Here is a 26,963-nt window from a genome sequence, read left to right as displayed (position 1 = left end):
CAATCTTACAAATTGTACTAAATATGAGTCTATTTGATAAACAGTGTGTGTTGTGATGCATAAATCAGTGACACACATTGTGGAACTAAAGCGCCCTGAAACAACTGAATAAATAAATAAGGTCCTCGGCCTGTTCGAGGTCAGAAATTGACATGAAGAGATCTGACCTCAGGGGCAGTGGACAATGGTCACTTCCTCCCTAATTCACCACCTCTCTAAACATAATTGAACGGTTTAATGTGTGTGTGAGTGAGAGTGAGACTCGTGGGACAGGGTGGAGGGTGGAGGTTGCTCCGCGTGACCCCTTTCAATGGCCTTTTAATACCACAAGTTGTTTGACCTCTGAACCCTTTGATTGTTGCTCTGCGTCCTCACAGGTCTTTTCTCATAAAGACACCTGTGATATCCTGTTGGTTAGTTTTCATGGCGACACACCTTACAGTACTACCAACACTTCATTCTTAATGAAATGGACAGTTGGTGTCGGGGGAATTAATCAGATTATTAACTGAAGTTCTGGTAAAATAACTCTAAATGAGTGAAAGGGGAGTTTTCTGTGGAACTAATTAATTAGCTTGTTTATCCTCATATAAATAAGTGTGATTTTAAATTTGTAGCTGCTCGAGGTGAAGCTGCTTTTTATTCACAGATATTTGATCCGGTGGTTCCTAACGTGAGGAGTCGGACCACAATGCATCACAGGAAAAACCTGAGGGGTCGTGAGATGATTTACGAGGGAAGGAGTGAAGAAAAAATCTAAGTTCTGTACAGATATTTAAAATTAAACCATCTTCGAATTTTAGAGGCTAAAATGGAGCCGTTAACATCTAATACACATCTGAAAGTGACTAAACATTACAATACAGTTAATTTTATAGGCTAATGATTTAATTTTAAAAACTGAATAACTACATGAGTCACAAATTTTGAGTAAAAGGAGGATAATTGCACTACTTCATATCTCAGTTATATGGTTGTATTTTTATTGTATTCTCATTTTAACCTGTACTTACTCTGTATTTGTGCTCCTGGAATACATTAATTTCATAATAAAATAAAAATACTACGTGTATATAAGTTCAAATAAAACACAAAACGCTGCTGACTTTTCTTCCTTTTTTCATCTGGTTGATGATTTTTAAATAACCTGAGGTCAATCAGCATGCAGTGGGATTCGAGAGCAGTTTGAACCTGAACAATTCAAGAGTTTTAGGAAACGTGAACTGTCAGGACCAGGCTCCTCGGTTCATTCCTCAACTGCAGAATTGGGGTCAAGGCTGGATAAAGAGGCTGTTGACCTCCTGGGTCGTTGAGTTTAACCTCTTGGCCTCTTTTCTGATGAGCGCCCGGAGGTCGCGACTCAGTCAGGAGGGGTCGAGGGGGAAGTCTTCCACGGAATCGGCCAGACAGGACGTAGAAGTGTGTCGTCCATCCCCGGCGAGTCGGTGGAAATTTATTTTCAGACACGTGCGCAACCCCCCCCCCCCCCACACACACACACACAAACAAGCACACAAATACTATCCTCACAATAAAAATTTTTAACATATGCAAATATGCACAGACTTCTTCAAAAACAATAGACACTCTCAACACAGGTTTAAAAAGACTCTCTTGACTTTTCCTTTTTCTCATAATTCCATTGTTTGGCTCTTCAACGTGTGACTGAGATCATACATGGGAATGCTCAGTTGGGCCTCACTCCACAAATGGACATTGTCTGAAATTCCGTCCTGTGTCTAAAAGTCATCCACTTGCTGGTTTTCCCACAAAAGCAAAAATCCAGTGGCTGCCATTGAACGCTTTGTGAATTATTCCCTCAACTTTCTCAGACCTTTGACGGAGGGGCGGTCGGCGCTCGATGGGAAAACAATGTCTTATAGATAGTGAAATAAAACCAATCTATCCAGACGAAGACACACGCACAAAACATGGGTGGAAATCAGCCGTGAGTGTGTCATGGCACGCTGGAGGGTCTGACTTCTTAATTAGACGTATAAAGAGGCTGGGTCAGACGGAGCAGACAGCCAAAGAAAGGCAGGCGAGATGAGACCCTTCAAACTGTCTGCGTCACACTGTGGGTGTGTGTGTGTCTGGACGGTGCTGTGAGAAAGTGAGTCTTGTGTTGTTTGCATGTCTGAGTCTCGGCTGTGCAGGTCTGAGTCGGATTGTGCGTGTTGAATTTAAAAAAGCAAACGTTTGAGGGTATTTTTCTTAGCCGAGTGAAAAACTTTTGTGTTCGTGAAAATAAGGGTAAACATGATGAGATCAATTTATGAAAATGGCTTCAAACAAATAGCTCTGCATATGCACATGCAGCACTGAGGGACATACGTGTAAGTATACTCATTCATAGTGTGACATACTAGAAGCAAACTGCAGACAATCAAAGAAAAGTACCATTATGTGCAATGAGTTTTGCATAAAACATGTTGCACCACACGATAGACCAGTGAATGATGAACGATGTAGGGAAGAAAATACACACAACTGCTTTATTGAAAACATATTTATTTTGTCAGACTATACAACCCTTGCTTATTTTCTAAATGAAACGCTATACGACACAATGAGAAACATCACTCTTTGGTTAAACTGCTCACAACCTGTGCAAATCGTTTAAACAGTACCAAACATTTTACACATAAAGTCTGTTTACAGGTGTTATTGGATTTGACAATGAAAGAACTCTGGGCCTTTGTATTCAGCTGCTCATCTCGGCTTGAGGTTCAGGGCTACATTAAATGCATCTTGTTGACAACCCCGTGATGAGTTGCATTGTGGGTGAAGTACTTAGGTGCAAGGTTTTGATTTCAGTGTTTTTCTTAGTGCCTGACCCTGTCGACTTTGACAATGTTATAGTAGCACAATACTAAATTGGAATACACTTCACGAACCAATAAGGTTGTGACACTTGTTCACACCAATGGCTTCTACCTGCACTCATTAGAAAGTGGAAGTGCTGAGTAAAATACACAGTAAAAAGTCAGTAGACCTACACAGGTGAGTAGAGAACTTGAAGTAGCTTGGAAAAAGATAGTAAAGTCAATAAGAAAACATATTGTACAAACACCCAATGTTGTACTTCAACATGTAGGTCAGGGAATATATTACATTAAAATATGCTCAATCAATCAAAACTTGATATATATCGCAATTTTCAATCAAATCAATTGCAGTGGAAAGTGCTTTAAAAGCATTTGACAAAATGTAAAAAAAAAGGATTGATAATTTAAGAAAAGGATTTATATCAAGGATTAATCAATGAAAACCTGCAAAGATAATGTGTTTGATTGTTTGTGTGCATGTGCCTAACCTGTTTTTGTACGTCGGATAAAGATGGGGAATATTTGACCGTTTGATGATTAAATTAATCTATACTAAATCCATTCATCGTTTTTTAAACAGAGAAATATTATTGTCTGCATTGAGTGATGGACTCTCGGTAGTCACAGGGTTTCTCAGCAAGATCACATGATGCACTTGCCTCACATGTATTACCGAGTCTCTTCATTTGTTGTCATATTTTCCCTCTGACTTCAACACAGCACCCTCTGCAGGTTATCAAATATCACATGATGAGATGAGGAGCTTTTATCAAATTCTAAATTCTGTTATTTCTAGTTTGAAATATCTGTCCTCCCACATGTGACAAAGCTTTTTATCTTTCGAGATTAATCTTAATTGTTAATTTATGTGTGTGCTCCCGACTCTCCCACTCTGTGTGCTCCCGACTCTCCCAGCGGCCTGGCCACCAACAAATATCAACAATGCACGTGCATGAAAAAGGACAAAGAACGCGTCTCTCAATAAGTCATTAATGGTGAAAACAAGTCAGAACCACTTATAATAATCACTTATTCTTACTCAGTCATTGTTGTGTCTGAGCAGACACGTCCCAGTCGATCTGAACTGGAGTCTGTGGGTGAGAACCGACCGGGGGACCCCTCCATCCCAGCTGCAGCTGTTTGTCGTCTGTGACACATAGAGAGGAGGTCAGGGGTCAAATAAGTTCACAGGAACTGGGGGCTTTCACATGTTAATGCTTCAGAGCAGCGCACACAGAAAAAAACACAGAGACGTGCTTATAACGTTGTCAGGACCCTGTTTGTTTAAAACCGTCACCATCTCACGTTTGATGGACACAGCTACTTAACCGGTGGACATGAAGGACTTCTGGCTGCCTAATATTCAAAACTGGAGATGTTCCTCCAACATAAAGGACAAGAGCAAACATGAGTGACAAGCAGAACCAACTGGTCCACATTAATGCACATATTTTTGAAAAACAAAATGTTGCCGCTTCACTTGGGCTTCTTGTGCACAGAGAATGTTTAAAAACCAGTAAAATTGTTTTTTTCAAGTGCCTCCTAGTTCCTGTATATCTGTGTTTACATGTAAAATAGAACGTTTAGGAAAAAATGACATCACAGGTTGCTTTATCGATATCATAACACTTTGGGCCGTGTGCAGAAAAGGTCTCGGATAAGATGAAGAAACAGATGTTAAATAACTATAAGCAAAGATAAGTAATAAAATTAATCGATAATCTACTATTACGGTGGTTTTACTAAGACCAAATGATTCAGGACCCTGGAAGCTGAGTGTTAATTCATAAATTCATGCAGAGCTTCTATATGCTTCGCTCTTTCCTTCACGTATAATCCACAGACTGCCGGCCCAGTTCGGGGGTTCAGTTTGTTTCCCAAGGTGCAGCTCCACCTCCTGAGCCACAGCTGCCCATGTAATATACACTGGGGTGTAATGATCAATATGTTTCTCTACATCATACATTTTATCCATGGTTAACATTTGTTTATCAAGTCATCATCTAATGCTTTGTGTGAATATTTATACTTAATTAAGATCATTGTATATGAAAGAACAGTGGCATTAGAATCTGGCTTTTAACGGACCCACCTAACTGCCTCCTTTTCCCTCACTGACTTGAACTCCACATCCTTCTGAATGATAAGCTCAGTCCGAGTCTCAAGGGCCTGATGGAAACTGAATTACTGTATTTGTGGGTATGAACCTGTCAGAAAAGGGATGAATGTGACCTTTTGCTCATCAAGGCCTTGTAATCATAGCTTCCCACTTTTTTATGGACCAAATGCTGTCTGCAATGATAATGATACCAGAATAAGTGCTTTTGAACTTGAATATCCCTGGTGTAAAGTAACTAAATACATGCACATGAGTCTAGTACCTAAATACAGTACTGTAATACTTGTACTTCATCCCCACTACAATTCTCTCCGCCGTTTCTGAAGGATTGAGTTGGTTACTTTACGTATTTAGATTTTACATGTCACAAGGAATCCCTGTGTTTGAGTTTCTCATTCATTCATCTCCTCCTCTCATTTCCCATCAGGTCTTGCTGATACTAAAAACAAAACATCCACATAAATATCACACAAACACCTGATCTTATTATAATACATTTCCCCCCTGCTAATTATAACTAAGGGGATAATTTATCACCATAAATTAACAACCCACACACACACACACACCTTAGAATGCTAATCAAGGCCTAACGCAGAGGAGCAGCTGTGAGAACAAGACGGCTCTTATAGAAACATGTATGACACACAAACACTCAACAATCATCCCCAGGCGTACGGTAACACAACCTCAGCTCAGAGTGCCCCCAGCTGGAGTTTAGCAGCACTGCAGGGAGTGAGGGTCTGACAACAGCAGTGAGATGTGAGACCATGTGTGTTTCTCGAACCAGCTGATTTTATTAAAATTGTAAATAGTGTGTCTGGTTATGATGCCGTGTAAACAGAAATCTAAATTATGATTCCTTGTTGAGTTTGGTTTGTAATTTAGGGGAAATATTTCTCTTCTTATCTGCACCAGATTGCACAAACACTCATTAGTAATCAGTCCCGCCCCATACGTCTGATGTTTTGATACAGGGTTATTTAATTGTTATTGATTTATTCCCTGGGAAATTTGAGAAAATCTCCAAAATGCCCTATCTCACAAATTCCTTGATCCACCCCTTTTTCCGGGTTCACGCCAAAATCATATGGATTCCTTCTTGTTCCATCTATTCTTGTGACAAACTAACTAACCAACGGACGGCAGGTCAAACACTGTCAAAGAGAATTCCCACAGTTCCAAGACAATATTTCATTATTTCCATAGAATAAATTATAACAGCTACACAGCCCAATATTTAAAAACGCATCACTAGTAGAGTGCTGCATGGGAATATCGTCACAGTCACCACATAACAGTGAACTGTGAAATACAGAGATTTATCTGGCATTAATAAACTTCATCAGAAGGAGGTGACCTTGTTTAGCAGAGGCTTCAATGTAATGGCTGTTCTTTTATATGTTAAAGTCCTTCACTGCAGCTTTAATGTTGTTTTCCCATCATTATAAAAAACGTTTCCAGTTTCTATCATATCATCCTAAGCAATAACAAAATAAACCTGAGAGGTCATGACATGAAAGATGATGTTTGTTCATCTCGATCGTCAATGTGATCAAAATGGTTCAAACATGTGTTCATGGGTTTGAATGAAGCCTGATGATGGATGATTCCTCTCAGGGTAAGAAAGCCCATCGGGGGAAATACTGCTACAAATCTTTTCCCATGCCGGCTTCACCCTCCATATTGCCTCTCCATGGGTTCAATTCATAACCTATTTGTCTCTGTGTTTTCACACGGCTGCCTGTCAATCAGTCCTCCCACCCCCAGTGCAAATTGGTGCAGTGTGAAAACAGCCACTCCCTGTACCCTGTGGGTCTAATTGGCTCGGATTAGAGAAGCCATTATATCAGTGGAGCTGATCTGAGAGCAGAGTCGCTGACTGCAGGCAGCTCGCACTTCTCATCCTGCTGGGAAGCTGAGCTGCATCCAGCTGCTTCCACCAACTCTCACTTGTGGGAGGAGATAGTTCTCGCCAAGCACTGCTGACAGTGTGTGTATGAAACCATTATAATTACTGTATCTGAAAAGGGATTTACAGTGTTGGTCAATAACAAGGAAATAACTGTAGTACTGAACCAGTATGTTTGAGGTACTACTACATACACATTTAATATCATTTAATACAGTGATTTATCATTTTGTGTGTCGATTAACAGACGTTAAAGAGACTCAAAGGAAACAATCTGCAATGTGTTGAAAGAATTTCACCCTGAATCTGACATTTTGAGCAGTTGAGGGTTTTTCTTGTGAAAAACCTCAAACTGTCTGATCACTGATTACTGTATAATCATCAGAGTTCTACAGTAAAGGCAAACATTCCCATAACAACTTCTGTACTCTTATAATCTTTGTAGGAAACGACACATTTATTACTTTACTGATAATAGAACAGTTTATTCCAAAATCTGTTATAATCTGTCTGTTCCATTCAAAAACATGTAAAGGACAATAGGTCATTTTAGTAGAAAATGTCTTATTTTGTCTTGTTAAATCTCTTAAAAATGCAAAAGACAATGACAAAACTCCAATAATAGATTTTTTTATTATATTAAGTACACATCTGAGTGAGGGGAATGAAATCTATTTTGAAACTCATTAATGATTTAAGAAAAATGTATATTCTATAGACTTGAATATTATCAATGGGGGAGGACGTATTCCACTTGACTTATTTGTGACTGAGGACACACACACACACACACACACACTTTAATTGAGCATTTGTCTGAATATTGTGGTCGTAGTACCAGGGGAAGATGCTGCCGCTCAGACCCCATTTGTCCACATTGGAATTCCGCAGAGGGAGAGAAGCCACAAAGGTTGTTTGTGTCCCAGTGAGCGGGGACGGTGGGGTGAAGGGTTGTGGGTAAAGCTCACTGCTGAGGTTCCCAGCAGACCTGGCACGCCTTTTCAACTTCTCACCATTCTGTCTCTTCATTGTGCGGACGAACAAAATCTTGTGAAGTCTCTTTAATTGTACAATTATTACCAATATGTTTCCTGGAAAACAATGCAACACGCGGTCTGGATTAATGTGCTCATTTACCAGAATTTGTAGACTTGTTTCATCTGCACCTGAATCTCATGTGGGATGTTAATTTCAAGTTTCTTTTTTAATATTAACCTTTCCTTGTAGCAATGTAATATGGAACCAAGTACTGGCTCCCAAGTTTGACAGTCTCTTCTTCATTTAGATCCTTATCAAACAAAACTCTTAACTACAGGTAGAGATAGTAGGTAATCATCGTCTCTCCCACAGCCGAGTCGAGTGCAGTTATCAGTTCCACATTTGTAGTTTTATTACAGTGTGCTAATATCTGTATCATGAAGAAAGAACTACAACACAGAGAGACATTACAAACTATGACTGCTGCCAAAACATTTATCTTAGAAACACAAATAATTTTAATGCACAACAGAAGTATCGTTAAATCCTAATATTTTAACATCTATCTTAGTATGCAAGGACATAGTACAAGACCTTTTAGGCCTAAATGTTAAATCTACTTTATCGCATTTTAGGACTCAATAAAAAACCTGCTTTAATATTTTAGAGACTTAAACAAACGGAAGACAGAGAAATCAACAACAAATGTTTAATCATTAGTTCCAGTTCCTGACCCAGCTGACATTTTACAGACTAAAACACATCCTAATAAATAACTAATGAAATAGTAGAATAAAGAAAGACACTGGCTCAAACAGCTCCTCACAAATAATGACAACTCCTTCCCTTTCACTCCCTACTGGTCTCTCCTCTCCCATTGGGTTCACACCAATGGTCATTTTCAAATGTCAAGGACCCCGCACTGGGTTTTGAGAGGTGGACCCTCAATTAGCGAGCCACGCGCCTTTGGAAGAAAGAGGAACTCCACAAGGAGTGCTTTAGGACTGGCCCCTGTTCACTCTGCTCTGACCCCGTCACCTCAGGGTCACAGGCCACAATGCACTCCCATCTGGAGCTGTGTTATCAGCTCTGTGACGAAGGGGACGGACGCCAACCCTCTGCATTCAGGCCGGGGCTGTGTGCCGCTACGCTGGAGGCCTGAGAACTGCAGAGCCGCTCCCTGAACACAGACTCCTCTCTGAACATCCGCCCATGCTTTATGAATTCAACTTCGCCCTTTGATCGGCTCCGATATTGTGAATCGGTCTTTTTAATTGAGCAGGAAACCGAAGGGAGGAGGGTTGCACGACATATTGCACACCAGGGGAGCTGCGGGTGCAACTATAATCCAGTATTTTTGGCCAGTGAGCAGCACTAATGTGGATCTGTTTCAGGCTAAATGCCTTGCTCAGTGGCGTGTTGCTTAGAGAGAACACGCAGATTCATGCTTTCTGCATAGCGACACGCACATTAAAGAATATAATGTTGAAAATGCTGATTACAAGTTTGCATGTTAAATGTTGATTATAAGTTTTTACATCTAATGCTTTAAATGCAACTCAGTATGTTTACTCAATACCTAAGTATCTCAATTCCCTACAGCTACTTTATACTGTCAGTTTGTTGATAATATCTTCATATTAATCTGAAACAAATTAATTATCATATCAACAGGTAAAAATAAGTTTAGGATTTGTTTCACAAGAGACTCAGCAGTTTATAAAGTCAGAGCTTCACCTTCATCAGCCGCAACTTTGAAGAAATAAACATTCATTTATGCATCAGTAGTAAAATTTCAGTAATATAATATGCTTTGGGGTCCAAATATTGTTCTGAAATGGGTTATTCTGAGTTATGATTACTTTTACTTTGGATGCGCATACTTTTGTAGTTTGCAGGACTTTTCTTTAACTGAACTTTTACTTGTATCTGTGTTTCTTCGACTTTGTGCTAGTTTCCTTCTGTTTTTATCATTCAGCTGCAAACTGATTCACTTCCATCATCTGTAAAGTGCAATGCAAAACAGTCACTTCCACAGAAGAACATTCGGGCAGTTCATACGCGGAAACATTGTGGGACCCTGGTTTAGTGATGTGGCTGCAGTATTAAATAACAGAATAATGAACTTTACATGCAGCCAGTTCTACAAATTGCAAGAGTCAAAGCTGAAAATAACAGAGGTAACAAATATTGTTCCCTATGAGACAAATTGTGAATATAATACTAGATAAATTATTGATTGATTTGATTGACCAATGTAAATATCTGGAGTCGATCATCATGAATCTCACTAAGGAGCAGCTCTACTTGTCTCTGTGTTGTTTACATGGTGGTGATAAAAAATATTTTATAAAACACTAAAGTTGTGAAATCAAACACGTCAGTGTTTCCTGAAGCTTTGTCTCCTATAGGAAATCCTAACTATTCACGGCACAATGATGCCTCCTGGTGGTCGAATAGACCCAACTGCAGTCTACTGTCCATCACATGAATATTACAGTATGTTACTGCAGAAATTTCCCTTCAAACAGAAACACGTCTCAACTGTCAGGGTTTAAAGAAGAAAGAAAACAAAATAACCGTAGTTTACTTCCAGAAAGATACAGAAAATAGCTGACTCACCTGGTCTAGCTAACTCACCTGCTTGTTAATGAAACACAAACATGTAATTTTTTGCATTTCAAAGGTTTTCTTCCTCCTCCCTGATTATTTAACAAACGTTCACCTTTTAATTTTTAGGTAAATAGCATGAAAAAACACATTTACAAACACTTGTCCACTTACTTCCTGTTTTCCTCCCGTTTACCTCCGTTTACCTCCGTTTACTTTCGACGCAGTGACGAAACCGTGACGTAACACTTCAGTTGTATTTTACTTTCAATTATTTTTAGGAGGTCAGGATAATGAATTTCATATCAGTCTATGTCGATAATTATCGTATTAAGCTATTTCTTTTATAAATATATTTAAATTATATTCTGAAAATATATAATGTTATTGTTTTCACACCATAGATCCCTTGTAGACACAGAAAGTGTTACCACATGATCAATAGCTTCTAAAATATTAAGAAAAAACATTCATTGGTTCCTTCCTGAGGGAAAACCAGGGTCAGGTTCATCTATCCAATGGATTTCATGCGTCTGATCATTTCATCCCAGAATTCAGTTTTCTTTCATCTGCCCCTTCCTGAAATCACTTGTACATTGAGTTCTGTGAACACATGAAGACAATCACCAAACATCAGCATCAGCTTTGAGTTCCTTTATGTCCAAAGGTGACATGAAATGACGACCACACACGTTGCTGAGGGTAAAATAAGAGAACGATTTATTCTTTGCTCTGTTCTACAAAACTTTATTACAACATAAAGCTGACGAACAAAACGGTGTCTGCTGGGAGTCAGAGGTTTCAATATGCCGACAGCAATCACAGGAGTGACAGCTAATAATATATGTACAAAAATGATTTCATTTTTTTTGTTAACGTTGGCTTTGTGCTTTGGAGTTATAGATTTTTTTTAAAAGCAGGTACACGTCTCTACTCTGACACCACACTGAAAACAAACATATCTGTTGGATACAAAGGTTTGACGACATTAGCACCATTTAATAAAAAGCTTCTTAACATTAAAAAAACAAATAGAAAATAGTTATTATTGTAGATTTGGAGTTGGTATGGAAACTCAAGCACTTTTACTTTATTTCTTTCATGTGGAAATGACTCATCGCTTTAGACACTTTTTAAATGTCTTTTAAAGGTATTTTTCAAGGAAATTTTTTCAAGGTTATCAAAATAGGAATGTTTTCAAGTTAACACTTCTCAAAAGTCGCCTGTGGCCCATTTTTCTTTGCTTTCGTGGTTCATTGGTAAAAGCAAACAGATGTTTTGTCATGTTACAGCAGCAGAGTTTAACAGAACAAGACAAGAAAAGTACGACGGACTTTTTAGAACTTGATGTCCCAGTACTGTGGCGTCTCTTTAGTGGCTTCAAAATCGTCTTCGATCGCTGCAGAGTTGCTGTTGGTTGGTGACATCAGGTCAGGATTCTGTGTTGGACCTCCCCCTTCTGAAAACAAATAAATATATTCATCGGTTTGAAATTGTTTTCTGTGTGATGCTTTAATTTCATACGAAACACCAATTAATTTTGTTTGTTTCCTTTTTTATATATTTTGCCCTGGTTCCATGTAGGATCAATTTTGTGTCTTGTCTCGTTCTGTTTTCTTTCATTTATTTAAAAGTTGATCAACAGAAGGAAACTAAACCAAACTTACAGACTGTAAATCCACATACCAGTAACTTGATGTCAAGACATTGTGTTCAAGGTTTATAGGAAATTCAGATTGTTGATTTAAACTAATCTGGGTTAAACTACTCTCTTATCTTACCGGGGATGCACATGATCTGTGGTCTCTCCCACAGGCCTCCAGACAGACACCTGATCACGGGGTTGAGTCTCTGCTGGAAACCCCCGACACAGTGATAACGCACAACTGCATTGGTTTCATATCTCTGTCGAGCTTTTCCAAATAGGGAGGTGTTTCGGACCTTTGGCGGTGGACCACACGAGGCTGTAGAAAGCGAAACAACAACATATAGATCTTGTTCTGTTCACTTTCCTATATCGCTCCTGTTTGGTGATGGTTTACTCACTGGTGCCCTTCTTGCAGGTGTAGGACAGGTGATAGTTGCAGGGCACGTCACTCCAGCGTCCGTCATCGTGCCACACCATCACCACACAGTCTTCTCCTGAGAGGAAGTAGCTGTCCGGCTGACCTCTGTACCAGTTCTCATACAGCTGTAAACATGGAGGGAAAAGAAAGTCAGTCCAGGCCATATAGATTATATCACACAAAAATCAGGCCATTTTCGGGAAAGGTAGTAGTGTTGAATTTCAATAAACTTTTCTGGTGGTGAAATAAAAAAGGTACAAAAAACGATTGAATCCCTTTAATCCGGGTCCAGGTTTTCTCAAGACATTATATTATTTATTAAGTGGGTTGAATTAATCATAATTAATGAATTTACTAAATGTAAATTAATTAGAGAATCCAAGTAAATTGACTACAATGAAAAATGAAGAAATCGAATAAATGAGGCATGAATCTGCAAAAAGAAAACTTTTTCAATGAAATGAAATGTTTGGTTTTAAACCTCTGAAGCCTAAATGTAACTGTGTGTGTTTTTTTATACTGTTTCCTAATATCACTGACCAGAGGGTTTCCATCAGACCAGCGGAAATCATCCTCGATGGTCTTATCGTTCAGGCCGGTCCACTGGTACTCCTTGTAGTTGCCTGGGGAGCAAGATAAGAAAAGATGAAATATAAAACTAAACAATATTATATGATCATTTCCTGCATTGGCTCAGTGAACCTACTGTTGATGTAACTCTGCTCCTCGGGGGTCATGATGGAAACCAGGTGAGCTCCCAGCACGCGGCAGTGCTGCTCCGCCACCTCCCAGCTCAGACGCTGGCTGAAGTGTCGGTAGCAGAAACCATGAAACTTGTCCCAGCCCGGTTCACAGCTCTCCAGGTCTGAAAGAGACACGGAGGACGATGAAGAGTCTCGAGGAAATGACTGTCAACGTTTATGGAAATTTTAAACAAACCACATGTATTTGATCCTGTATAATATAATATTAACAATATTATTCTGCATGTGGGCCTGTAATGATCCCTTATTTAACCATCTAAGCTTTGTTTTGATTAAACGTCTCTTTTTCGAGAATGGCTAAGATTTGCAGCAACAAAAGAGACTTGCACAGGACATGTAACACAACATTTACCACACAATCTGACTGGAGCAGGATTAGGGTTTTAAAGTTCCTTTCATGAAATCTCTACCAGCTGTCCAATCTTTTTTAAAAAGGCTCAAAAGAAGATATTTTCAGAGAGAGCTCACCAGTCTGACACAAGTTTCCTCCATATGTCGGCAAACAGAGACATTTAATCTGTCCGTCTCTGTCCGTGCAGGTGCCTCCGTTGAGACAGGGGTCGTTCTCACACGCATCTGCAACACAAAGTCCAGTTATTAGCAGATTGTTCTGAAGCTTCAACTGCACGAGAGAACACGAAATAGAGACTAGTCCATGATTTTACTGTTAATAATGCTTAGAAAATGTAATATTTGCATGTATAAGCAAGTACAATTTATAGCAAAGGGTTTGGTGGATTTGAAAGAGTTACAAACACTACATATAAATTGAGGCAAATCTTAAGAATTAATGTTAGATATACTATTATATTAAAAGTTATATGTCCACATAAATAAAGAGGGAAATATATATCAAGGACATAGCTTCTAGTCAAAGAAATCAATGTCCAATAGGAGCCAGAAGAGGGCGGCAGAGGACATGATGTCTGACTCATCGGGTCTTTCTTTCTTTCTTTCATTTTTTCTTATTCATCAACTTTCCCACACAGGAAAAACACACACAATCATTCCCTATAACCAGTTTCCACATATCTTCAGTTTAATATTCTGTGGTTTAGAACCACAAAGTGTAGTTCACATCTGTACATTGTAATAGACACATTATACCTGGAAAAAAACAACTTTGTTCCTTTTAAAATGCAGAGACACAGTTACACATGATGCCAACAGACATCACTGCGAATCCACAATGTTGTCGGAAACCAAATATCTTTTAATTCGCCCGATTGAAGCATCATCACAAGGTTTCCTGATTTTTATTTAAGTCTTGAGGGAGAAGAGGGAGTTAGGAGTTGCAGTAAAACTTGTTGAAGGCTAAAATGTTATCATGTGTGTCCCAACCGAAATTAAACATTTTACAAGTGGATTTGGTTTGCGTCCCTCGACACCCTATAAACAGGAACTCTGTGGTGTCTGTCATTATGCCCAGCACACATTGAGTGCCATTCAGACAGCTCTCTGTAAGTAAGTGTGCGTTTGACAGGTCGCTACACACGTCTAATGAGAATCAGAGGCTATCAAAGTGAATTGTCGTCCTGTTTTGCCGAGAAATACACAACTGGAGAAAGAAGAATCTTTGAGATGCCTTTCAAGTCAACACCGAAAACCTCATGTTTGCAAAGTTGTTGTTTGTACAAGTTCAAGTTTGCACAACAACAGAGACCTCGTTTTTAATTCTCACCCATTTCTGTGAACAATCTGCACGAAGGAGTTTCCCTTCACATGACAATAAAGTAGCTGTCTGTGATGATGTGAGGTCAGTAATGTGGATGAGCAGTGACTTCTCTCAGCCTTTAATCACCAGTTTTTTTATCTTTTTAAAATGCTCGCCAAAGAAGATGAAACTGAGATTTAAAACAAGCAGAATCCTCTGACTGCTCTGATCTTTGCTGTACTCATTCATTAAGGCCAACTCTGTGGATGCCTGAGAATGTCTTTGACAGAAAGTGTGCTTCAAAAATGTGAACAGCACAAATGTGAGGGTATGTTTTCCCTATTTACCATCCCCATGAATAGTAATATATGTATAGTGATATAACAATAAAAAATAAAACTTTACCTGCAACCTTGGGTCAATAGTAACTTTTTAGTACGTGTAAGTTTGAATTTAGGAACAAGTACCAGATGTGGATAAATCTGGCATCACCTCCATGATGAATATAGTGAAATGCTTTGTCCTCCATTCAAGGAAAACACTTCAGCAGAGCTTCTTGTGCATCAGCCGCTGTTTCCCACAATTCCCTTTTAATGATGGTGTCCAATTGTCACCACCACAAATATGGCTGACTGGAACGACTCCCGGTTTTGTCCGGACAGCTTTTCCAGTAAAGACACACGTCTGCTGGTTGATGCAGTAATCTTAAAATAATCCGAACGTGCCTGAGCATATGTACGACGTGCACAGCAATGCATTTGTATTAAATACGTTTTAATTCAAAGTTAAGTTTCTAATTTAAATTTTTGAAACTGAAAAAAAACAATATGACAGATTTCAGCTTATGTTGAGAGGAGAAACAATCCTACCTCAGTTAACTTTATCATTATTACACCTAAAAAAACACATCACTGTACAAGACATGAATGATCATGGTTAAACAATAGAATATGACTCAATATGAAACATAGAAAAAAAACCATGCTACAACAAATCAACACCGAACAATAATTGTGCTTATGAGCATAAAAAGCTGTGCTTTAGTCTATAGTAGTAGAAGAATTCTAAATCTAAGGAATAACAGTTATTTTTAACAGTTGATGACCTGACAGTCACAAATTAAATATAAAACATTTGTGCGATTGTACTGGTCAGTGTCATTACATTCAACGTAAATGCTGAAACAGAGAAACATCAAGTCCCTTTGTTGTGTTAGATTACTGCAGATCACTGCAAACATTGTGAGCGTCGACAACAGGAGCAAAAAGATTGTGAAGAGAATAATTTGCAGTTGTTTAGTCAAGATATTAATTTCATGAAAACAAAATCCATTGATCAAGGTTCAGTGAAAGGTTTACCAATGCTTCTACCATTGTGCCAACATTAATTCCAGCGCACCAGTACTTCACAGAAGTCAATCTTTGGATGGGGGAGGTGTGTGTGGGGGGGGGGGGGGGGGGCATCATGCATAACGAGACTGGACTTGTGACAAATGCCAAATGGGAGCTGTCCCAATGTGAGTATCTTGAAGGGGAGTAAGAATCACAAGGACAAGGTATGAGAATCAGGAGGAATCAGAAGGGTGTGGGGGGGGGGGGGGGGGGGGGGGTGAGTGGGCTTTCTGAGACAAACGGGGGAAGTCATTTGAGAAAAGAGGGGAGGTGTTTTACAGAAAAAGGAGCAGAGGGAGGTTGTGGCAGAAGACAGACCGGGGATTTTAGTGCATCAGTGCGTCGAGTAGAAAGAGGAGGAGAGTTAGGCTGAGGAAAGTGGCTTTAACATTACCTGAAGATTTCCCTGTACCGCCCACAGCCGCCCTCTCATTGGGCAATAGAAGCAGGGTGGGCGGCTTGGTGAGACTAAACTCACCATCCACCAGACCCTGATCCACTGGTGGTATGAGGTGCGTCACCTTCTGGGGCTCTGTCGTCTTGTGGGAAACTCTCCGGGTTGCGGTGGTCGGGCTCCAGCTGCGTCTGGACCAGTGTGTGGTGGTCTTGGTGGTGGTGGTGGTCGTGGTGGCGGTGGCCCCAATGGGCTTTGTGCTCGAGGTGGAATCTGGAGCTGCTGTGGAGGTGGTGGGGGAGGTTCTTCTGCTGTACTCTAGGCCGTTGAGGGATTCTTGGGGTCCAGTTGTGGTTGTCAGCAGAGCCCAGTTAGATGTTTGAGAATCAAGAGAAGAGACCGTGAAGTCCTCAATTGAAGCGGCCAAGTTAACTTCTTCTTCTAAGGTTGAAGAAATGTTAGCTAGTTCATCATGAGCTGAGGCAACAATAGCTTCTCCTGCAAGGGTCGGGGCCACGCTAGCTTCTTCATGGGTTGGGCTAACATCATTCTCATCAATGGTTGGGTCAACATTAGCTTCTTCAAGCGTTTGGGCAATGATGGCCTCTTCCACGTTAGCTGCTTCTTCTTCAAGTGTTGGGGCAACATATGTTTCTTCCTCGTGTGTTGGGGTAACAGTAACTTTGTCTTCCAGTGAAAAGGAAACGTCATCTTCTAATGTTGGTAAAACTTTGTCTTCCTCTTTAAGAACTGGAGTACCTGTCACGTCCTCTTCAGCGGTCGGGGAAACGTGATCTTCCTGTTCAATTGAAAAGGAAAAATTTGCTTCATCTTTCAGAGTGGGAGAAACAGTAAAGGAAACGTCAGCCTCGTCCCCAACGGTTGTGGAAACTTTAAGTTCCTCTTCAACGGTTGTGGAAACTTTGAGTTCTTCTTCAACGGTTGAGGAAACTTTGAGTTCCTCTTCAACGGTTGGAGCAAATTTGATGTCTACCCCCATGACTGCAGTAACTGCACCAGGCTCCTGTCCACTTGCCTCTTCATAAGTGATGGTTTCCATGTCCCAATACACTTTTTGCCCTGATGTCTGATACTGTGCTGTGGTGGAATCGGTGGGCATCTGAGAGGCTTCAGGCCCCTCTGAAAACTCGGTGGTTGCCAGATTTGCTTCAGAAACAGGGATGTCTTGAGCCCTCGTTGGTTGCAGCGTTTTTTCCTCACTTTCTATCGTGACTGCTTCTTCAGATTCTAAGCTTGTACTTCCCTCCTGTTTTGAAATGGAGGTCTCCCATAACTGTGCTACTGTGGCGAGGACACTGAAGCCCAATCTATCAGTATTTGGTGACCCAGAGGAAGGCGTTGGATTCGGAAGCGCAGTCCGAGGTTCAGCCGGAGTGCTGCTAGGTGAAGCTGAAGGTGAGATGTGAGTGGTGAAACCAGAAGTGGGAGAATCTGAAGTGGTGTTGGAAGTGACTGCTCCAACGTCAAGGTCACTCTCTGGAGAAAAGCAAAAAGCAAAACATACATAAGTATGAATCCATTGTATAGCATTGTCATTATGTATATGATCGTGGGCTCTTAGTTTTGCTTATATCATATTTGTATTAAATCATACCTTGAGAAATATCTCCAGATCCATCAAGAGGAGGCCACAATGAAGTAGAAGCGTTGGCAGATAGAAGTTCTCCTTCCTCTTCTGGAGACTGAGTCGAGAGAAACATCTGCTCAGGCCGTGCTACTGCTGCCTCCTCCAGCTTCACCTGGAGGATGTCTTCAGAGGGGTCTGCTGTCGCCTCCAGGATGTTCTCCTCCTGGGTAAGGTTTCTCTCTGTTTCACTGTAATTGGCTTGTGATCCGATTAAATCCAGATAGGTCTCTTGTATCTCTGGGGAATCCTCCGGGCTCTCAAACAGTTGCGTGTGCTCTTCAGGGCTTGCGTCTGTTTGGTTACGAGTGAGAGGCTCGTCTGATAGTTCAGGAAACCCTGTGGCGTTTTCAGGCTCAAAATGGTGAACGGTGAAGTTCAGGCTCTGGTGGGAGGTTGTGTCATTGTGAACACTGGGCAGCACTGATGCATTTTGTGGAACATTGTAGGTTTCTGTGCTGCTGACTGTGCCGTTCGTCACAGGATGCTGGGAGTGGGGGGTCATTTCTGTAGCAGATGACATTTCATCAAACGGCTGAAGGAGGTCCAGATATGTGGAGTTGAGGGGAGACTCTGTTGTGTCTGCTGTATCGGTTGGATGTGTGTCCACCAGGTTTTCCTCAGTGGAAGGACGCGAGACAAAGGGAAAAGACTCGACTACACTCAGCGCCTCTCGCTCCACCTGCTCTTTGTGTTGGTTCAGGAGCAGCTCTTGATCTGTTCGCGTAAAAATAACAACATCTTGTCCGATGTCTTCAGACTCGGTGGCCATGTAGTCGGGGGGAGAGTCAGTGGGAGCATGTCTGTTGTCTGTAGAGGAGAGTTAAGTCATTAGAAATCTAATACAAGAGGTAATGTACGACAGCAACAAGTTTTTATTAGCGCTTTTGTCCAAAGGAGCACGAATGAACATTAGTGAAAAGTTTGCATTAATATCAAATCATGGAAATTACTTCTACTTTATGCAAATTCATTTTTGAGTAACAATAACACTCACCCCTCACACAATACACGTCGTGAAGGCTGGACGGCTCTGGGAAACCAGTTTGGTTGCTGAAGCGGTAAAGGGTTTTGACGCCTGCCTGTGGCCCTCCACAGCGCTCCCTGGGGGTGGTGATGGGGTAGCGCACACTGCCGTCAGACAGCCACCCGGGGCTGCAGCAGTCCAGACCTTCACTCCACGCCAAGTACAGCTGTGCAGTTGTCGCCATCTCAGCCCCCGCCGCTCTGCAGTATGACCGTGCTTCAGCAAACGACAGCAGCTGAGGGACGGAGTCGTGGAACACCTCTCCTACAAAACCACAACATCTCTTATAAAGTTTCACTATAACAACCTATTGTAAGGCATATGTTTATCGATATATAGTTATTGTAGCTTTTAAACAATGAAATATTGATATCAGCGTTGTCTAAAGGAAGTTTGGCCTTAGAAATGTATGAAATATTTATATGTGAAATATATATAGAGAGATGTGTGTTGTTATTCATACCGTTAATTTGTTCCACATAGCAATAAACATCAAACAGATCTAGATCTGGATCCATCGTCCCGTAGTTCCTCACTCCTGCTTTCCCGTTCATGTCTCCATAGCAGCCCTCACGGGGCAGTTGGATTGGGTACCTGGAGGAATGGAAACAATTTATTTTATAACATTAACCTCTTAAAGTTTGATGAAGCAGCAAGTCAGTAATCATAGTTTATTCATCCAGAAATATCAGAAACACTGGACTAGATTCTGGGCAAATTTGATTTAAAAAAAGTTAACCATGTATTTAGAACATTTCCATGAACGTCTTTAGAGTTTGTGTATTATGTGCAGATTGAGTGTGAGCGTCATACAGAAGACACAGATAAGATACCTGACAGACTGATCTGCCAGCCAGCCTGCATCACACTGCTCGTATCCATCATAATAAGCCGCCAGCAGCTGGTCAGCGGTGGCCATTTTGGCCCCAATGGCCTCACAAGCCTTCTTGGCCTGATGGAAGGAGAACGCATAGCGGCCCAGAGCATCTCTGTAGTGGAATACAACACCTACAAAAAACACACACATACACAAACACGAATTTGATCAAGATGGCAGCAACATCTATTTAACATATTTAACATTTAATCCTCTGAAACTGAATGTTACAACAAAACTCCTCTTCTATTTATGGAACATTTATATAAAGTTGATTTAGGTGTGTATGTTTTTGAACAAAACAATACTGTTAAATTAAGCAAAAACATGTAATGTATCATATGTTATATTGTCATATGTTGTATCCTATGTGCTATGAAATGACATCTCCTTCAGGGCCTTCGTTTTGTTACCTTTGACCTTGAGCTGCACGAGATCACTGGCGTCCTCCAGGCCTTGCTGCACCTCACAGCGATAGTGACCCGAGTCGCTGGAGCGCACATCTCCCAGCCACAGGGACAGGTCATCGGGGAAGGACGTGTAGTTGAGCAGTGCGGCGCGATCTCTGTACGCCTCGTTGATCTTCACCCTCTGACCCCTCGCCACCAGGATCTGCGTCTCCACCCCTGCGGACACCACGCTCCACTTGACCCGCGGTGCAACAGGGGCGGAGGAGGGGGAGGAGGTGGTGGGTGTGGAGGACAGGGACACCGAGCAGGGGATGGAGATGGAGCTGCCCAGTGGGGCAGAAACAGGACCTGAGTGGGGGATGTTCACCTGGAGGGAGCGGACGTCATCTGCAGAACAGAAATATAGAGGATACAGAGCGTGAAGAGCAAAGCAAGAGAACAAATTCACCTTTGTATTCTTATATTTTATTCTATAATAACAACCATGAGTATTTATATTAAAAGAAGAAGATTAATGGAAGAAGGTAGACGTACCGTATGCAGATGGGTTTTTGGTGGGGAAGGCCAGAGAGAGATGACAGATGACACAGAGAAGTGGAAGAACATGTCTGTGGAGATAAAGAGGCAACACAACAAACTATAAGACAAGGAACATTTTAACACAAATCTTGAGGAATATATAAATTCATGTTTCCAATTTCACACCTATTTAACCTTTAATGGACACAGCGATTTCTAACAGAGGAAGTGCTGCGTCGTGTTGGTTCAGCTCATCGGGGAACATGCTCCATTGATCTCACCAGACTGATTTATTGTAATGTTAAAGGTCACAACTGGCAAACTATGTAACTATGTATTACAGTACCTTCACCACAGCTTCCACCTACTGGGATTTTAATCCTTCACATGTACAGACACTTTTTCCCATGAAATAAGAAGTAAGCTGAATCTTACCACTGGAAATACGGAAAATATTAAAAGATTAATTATAGAATCTAAAATTATGAAATTCAAGACTCAGGAATATGAGGGATTCAAATATTCCATATTCCTGATATCTAAGAAGAAGAATGTTTAATTCAAAACTAACACAAGTTTTAATTTACTTGATTTCAAGTTTGAAGTTCTTCCACTGACATACATACAATTCCCTTAAAATACAAAAAAAGAAAACGATGTCAGAGCTCAGCCATTCCGTTTAAAAGGGCAACGTCTCTGGTTTTCAAAGGGAAGCTGAGAGCACAGGCTCCTGACCACAAGCCATTCATCACATCCGGGAGCTAATGACACGGCGTCTCAGCCCAGCGGCCTCCTGCCAGCTCTCCGTCACCAGTCTGGCCCTGTTATTAACCCAGCAGGCATGGCAGGATGCTCACTGTGACCTCACACAACCTCCTGAGGCGGCCACGATGAAGCTGCAAGTGTTCGTTCATCATTAAAAAGCAGCGCACACACACACATAGACACTCTCACACACACCCACACACACACACACATACACACACTCATACACACACACACACTCCAAGCTACTTTTCAGGGCTGATAAAATGTCTCCTTTAATAAAGACATGGCACAGTTGATGTGAATAAATTGTGATTTAAATATTTAATATATCTCTCCGAGTGTCTTAAATTGTACATACACTCATATAACAGTTTAGATTAGATGAGATGAGATTAGACAGATTTTTGAATCCCTGATGGGGAAACTCATAAAAATAAACATATAAAGTCCAAACTAATTCTCCTAATTAAGGAAAAACAGTAAAAGATATTTGCAATAAAATCAACAAATTTCTAACTTCTTCCACAAAAGTACAATACATGCACCATGTGGCGTCAGCTAATCTTCCATTATAGAAATCTGTTGCCCATTAAACTTCTCAAAGGCACATTACCATGTTTATACAAAAATATGATACCCATGTTTGTTCTTGTAGCAATTAGTTTTAACTTTCCCCAGCTGCAGCCACTCCTCCGTTTCCTTTGTGCATTGCATTATGGGACAGTGCTTTGTTAAATTGTGCATGCGGACCGTTTTGTCACTCCTCCAATGCGTGAAAGCAGCAGAGAGTGTGGAGTGTGAGTGTGGGGAAAGCTAATGAAGGAGAAACTGACCATAATGAAGGATATTTGTGGACACGGTGCTTTAAACTCTGAACAAAGAAATCCCCAGAGTAGAGTTTGACTGTAGCCTATGCCACAGACACAACAAAACTCTTGATGGGCAAATGTTGAAAAGACTGCGTACAGAGGAGGTAGTGTGTGTGTGTGTGTGTGTGTGTGTGTGTGTGTGTGTGTTCTACCAGTAGATACAGTAAGACAGTTATGATGATGATGACTCATTATGAGCCTCATAGTGACGCATGTTCATCCGAATCTGCACGACTTTACACAGGAGCTCTTTCCTCTATTGTGAAAGGTAAAAAATGGAAACACTTAAACGATCCGAGTCTCTGGAGTTTGAAAAAGTAACAATAAGTTCAAGCCTTTTCTGCGTCTGTAAATCGAAAGCATCCTCCGCACGGAGTCGGCACAAACAAAGCTCACTTAACTGTGACATACGAATTAAATGGTGGTCATTGACGGGCGGTATAGTTGTTGTCTGTTTCCCTCACCAGCTGGGTGGACTCCTCGGAGCTGGTATCACTATTAGTATTCTTGACAAGAGAAGGGCTCACAGAAAGCGAGCAGTGGGCCAGGAGGACAGCTGCACACTGTGCTTTCACTTCATACCGACTCCCGCACAAAAGGCCCCGGGCGAAATTAAAGGACAGGGCACTGGCACACATGCGCGCTCTCTCTCTGTCTTTCTCTCGCTCTTTTCAGGGGTTTGGAAAAAGGACGTTTTGAACCACGAAGAATGAGCATGCTTCACTCAAAGGGAGAGGCTACATTAAGACACTGCGCACTGTTTTCACATGGCATAAATGTTTAGGGAGTGTGTTTGCATATGGGTTTGTGCAGAGGAGATAATCTGGCTGCTGTTGGTTATTTTGAGATGTCACCGGGCGCTCTGCAACTCAGCTCTCTGTTAATACGAGTAACAACGAAAGGCGAGTTAAGCTAAAAATCAATGCCACACGCTGCATTTACAGATCTACAAACTGCAGCCAGTGCATTATCCACTGGCACAACTCATCCAGTCTCCTCCTGCTGCAGACACAGAGCAGGGAGCTCGAACAATCTGACACTCAAAATCAGGGTGAAATCATTAATAGAATAAGTAGAAGTGAATAAGGAAAACACAAGTAGATGCTGAGATCCCTATGAGAGCTGCAGTGACGACTAAAGACTTGCAGGATGTGTCTTGTGGGTGGTCTCTCTCTGCAGCAGCTTGCCTCAAGGTCACATCAGGCCAACCTCGTCTTTACCAGCAAACCGGAAAATAATCCCAGTTCAGTCTGGTGTAAGTGTAGAGCGGGGCGAGCTGAGCTGGTCCTGGCGTTTGGCACCAATGGGTCTGTGATAAAATACAACAGCGCTGTCCTGGAAATCAGTAAGTGGGTTTTTTAACAAGGCAGGAATCCACTCTGGTCTCAGTTTCTGTTTCCCACATGAGCCCTGTGGCTTCATCCTCCTAAATTCATCTCCAGTTATTTTGGAATTAAGATTCATTGACTCAAGCACATTGGGGTGGAAGCTAAATATACGCTATAGGAAGGAAGTGCAACATAAATAACACAACATTCTCTAAAAAAGGCAAATCCTTTCAAGATTAATTTCTCTTTAAAAAGAACATGGCAAGAGTTTGTTTTACAGGCGCCATTTTGGGGCTCAGCATCTTGCCGAAAGAAAGTTGGGAATGCAGACTGAAGGAAGCGGGGATCGAACCACCGCCTTTCTGCTTGGTGGAGAACTTCCTGAGCCACATCCGCCCCCATACTTAGCAGAGATCTATTAATAATATTATCTGATGTAACATTAGGGAAAACTTGGATCATTTTTGGAACATTACCACTTATATTGGTCTCTTTACTGTTTTACTAGGAAGGGAGTCAGACAAAATCAAATATTTGTCTGGGATTTTTATGTTTATGCTTATGAGGGTTGTGTTCATATTCTAACAACAGATAATATCCAGTCGTCCTCACTATGTATCTCAACATGGCTTCTGTGTACTAAGGTTGCTCCTGTCGGACCCATGTCCCCGTCTTCACGTCATTTCACAGACATGACGGACGAGCCAATCATCTGTCTCCTTACAGAGATGGTTGGCAAAGCCAGTCACCAGATGCTTCACCACCCAGTGTCACTGGGTAAGAGTAGAAGGATGTTTCCAACAAACTCATCTCAGTCCTGACTCCACAGCTCCACTGCAGGTCAGCCTGTTATAAACCAACTGAGTTCAATGAAGTTCAGGTCAAGTGACACATTTGTCAAATTTGTGTTTCTGTTGCCTGATGTTAGAATCTAACATTCAGGTTTTAATGGGTCATAGAGAGCATCTTTAATCAGTATTATCTTCATATTGTAAATATTTGGGCTCATAGAAAAAGTCTTCTCCGGTGAACATCAGACCAGGGACGCCCACTGAGAGGAATCTTTTAAAAATCAGCTTTTCCATCATTCATTTGTCCTCTGGCTCACTTTAACCCTCCACCTGTCCATTACGGAGGTCCACCTGAGCCCTGAGGGGCAGTACAGAGAGGGACCAGAAGAGGTTAAGACTGTGCTGTGCACTTAAGACAAACCATAAAACAAACTCCTTATTGTTTCTCCTGCAGGACACAGGAGTATCATTTCAGAGCTTAATAAATACAGCAGCATCCTCAGTTCACCCCAACAAGAATACATTCAAACAAAAATAATAATTTTACAGTAAAATGGATTTTAAAGGTATGGAAGCCCATCTCTGCCCCTTTGTAAGAAAAATCAAGGAAGTCATCTCCAAGTATTGACTTGTTACGAAATATATTGACTTACTAACTGAAAGAAAATGACTGTATCTTATATTTATGACTTTATATTTCATAAATTGTCCTTCCATCTCATATTGGGATAATTTATCTCATAACTAAGACTTACTTTATCATAATAAAAATATATTTCTGATAATTATGACTTATTATCATATATTCTTTGACTTTTCATTTCATTATTTTGATTTTGCATTCGTCCTTTTTTCTGTGACTGGCAGAAATGGTCTTCCATACATGAGATCTTAAGTGTGGAGGGAAGCAAGTTTATCTCAAGTTAAATCATTTTACTTCTGCGCATACAGGTACTGATGAGGAAAAAGAAAAAGAACAAATGTTATGAGGAAATAAAAACAAATAAAGTTGCTCTAAACCAACTTAACTGCGTCATAGTCAATTGTATCTATTGAACTTTTTCTGGGAGAAATACAAATTCACACCGATCCACAGTTTCACATCCTCCGCGGCTGATAAACCACGAAGAGGCAGATTTAATGACGCCATCATCAGAACTTTGACCCAAACCGCATCAACACGAACAACTTAAAGAAATGAACCCACCGGATTCTCCTCAGCAGCATCTCAGCTGGTGCAGGATGGACTCAGCTCTCAGGTTAAAAAGTAGTTTCCTCCAGTCTCTGCTGCTGCAGTGCGACTGTCCCGTCCCAGGCTGCGGAGGAGGAGGAGGAGGTGGGAGAGGACCGTGGATGCTCTGCAGGTATGTGGGGGAGCTGGGGGAGCGCAGGACCGACCGACTCAGGGACTCAGGGAAGCAAAAGGAGGGAGTCGAGAGTGGAGGCAGATATGAAACCCTGAACTGCCCACTTTTTCACCCAATAACCGGGGTTGGGTGATGGCGCACGCCTGTCACAGGAGCGCTGGGAGGGATGGCAGCTGAAACAAGCGATGTTAGAGAGGCTGTGACGTGGAGCCTGACCTGCAGGGAGACACATGCATGAGTTGAGTCAGTGCAGCAGGAGGAAGATGAGGGTGATGAGGGTGCAGCTGCAGTTTGGATTTTTGCAGCACACTCACTTTTACACAAGGAGGAAGATGATGATGATGAAGAGGAAGAGGGAGCTATGTCTCATCCTATATTGTATATGCATCCCCACTGGAGTAAGGAGCAGTGTGCAGACCACACAGCAACTGCTCCATCATTCCCAACTTTAATCTGCAGGGTGTGTTTGATTTAAAATCAGTAGACTCTGCACTGCCTCACTTTAGTCATTGGCTGCAGCTAATACAGAAATGACCAAAAAGGCTCAAACATTATTATTTACAGACTCAAACTGCACATCAGAGTTGCATGAATGTAGAAATATGTATTTTCTTGATATAAACACTGCATCCATTCACTTTATGCT

The 26,963-nt window shown here is 41.2% G+C and overlaps 1 protein-coding gene across 1 annotated transcript; it reads right to left on the bottom strand.

Moving 5' to 3' along the window:
- Positions 1-12,208: 12,208 nt before the first annotated feature.
- Positions 12,209-26,421, bottom strand: LOC128462211 (brevican core protein). The gene is made up of 13 exons (XM_053447512.1): positions 26,158-26,421; positions 21,210-21,283; positions 20,679-21,062; positions 20,222-20,396; positions 19,852-19,982; positions 19,359-19,652; positions 18,332-19,171; positions 16,717-18,213; positions 13,746-13,853; positions 13,220-13,378; positions 13,054-13,136; positions 12,494-12,638; positions 12,209-12,411 (listed from the first exon to the last, which is right to left on the bottom strand). Exons 1-13 carry the CDS (start codon positions 26,175-26,177, stop codon positions 12,212-12,214), a joined length of 4,110 nt encoding a protein of 1,369 aa, XP_053303487.1. The 5' UTR covers positions 26,178-26,421; the 3' UTR covers positions 12,209-12,211.
- Positions 26,422-26,963: the final 542 nt, after the last annotated feature.

Source organism: Pleuronectes platessa, chromosome 18 (assembly GCF_947347685.1).
Source record: "Pleuronectes platessa chromosome 18, fPlePla1.1, whole genome shotgun sequence".
Classification (NCBI taxonomy): domain Eukaryota; kingdom Metazoa; phylum Chordata; class Actinopteri; order Pleuronectiformes; family Pleuronectidae; genus Pleuronectes; species Pleuronectes platessa.
Note: the sequence above shows the minus strand (reverse complement) of the source record. Positions and strands in the feature narration are given on the sequence as shown.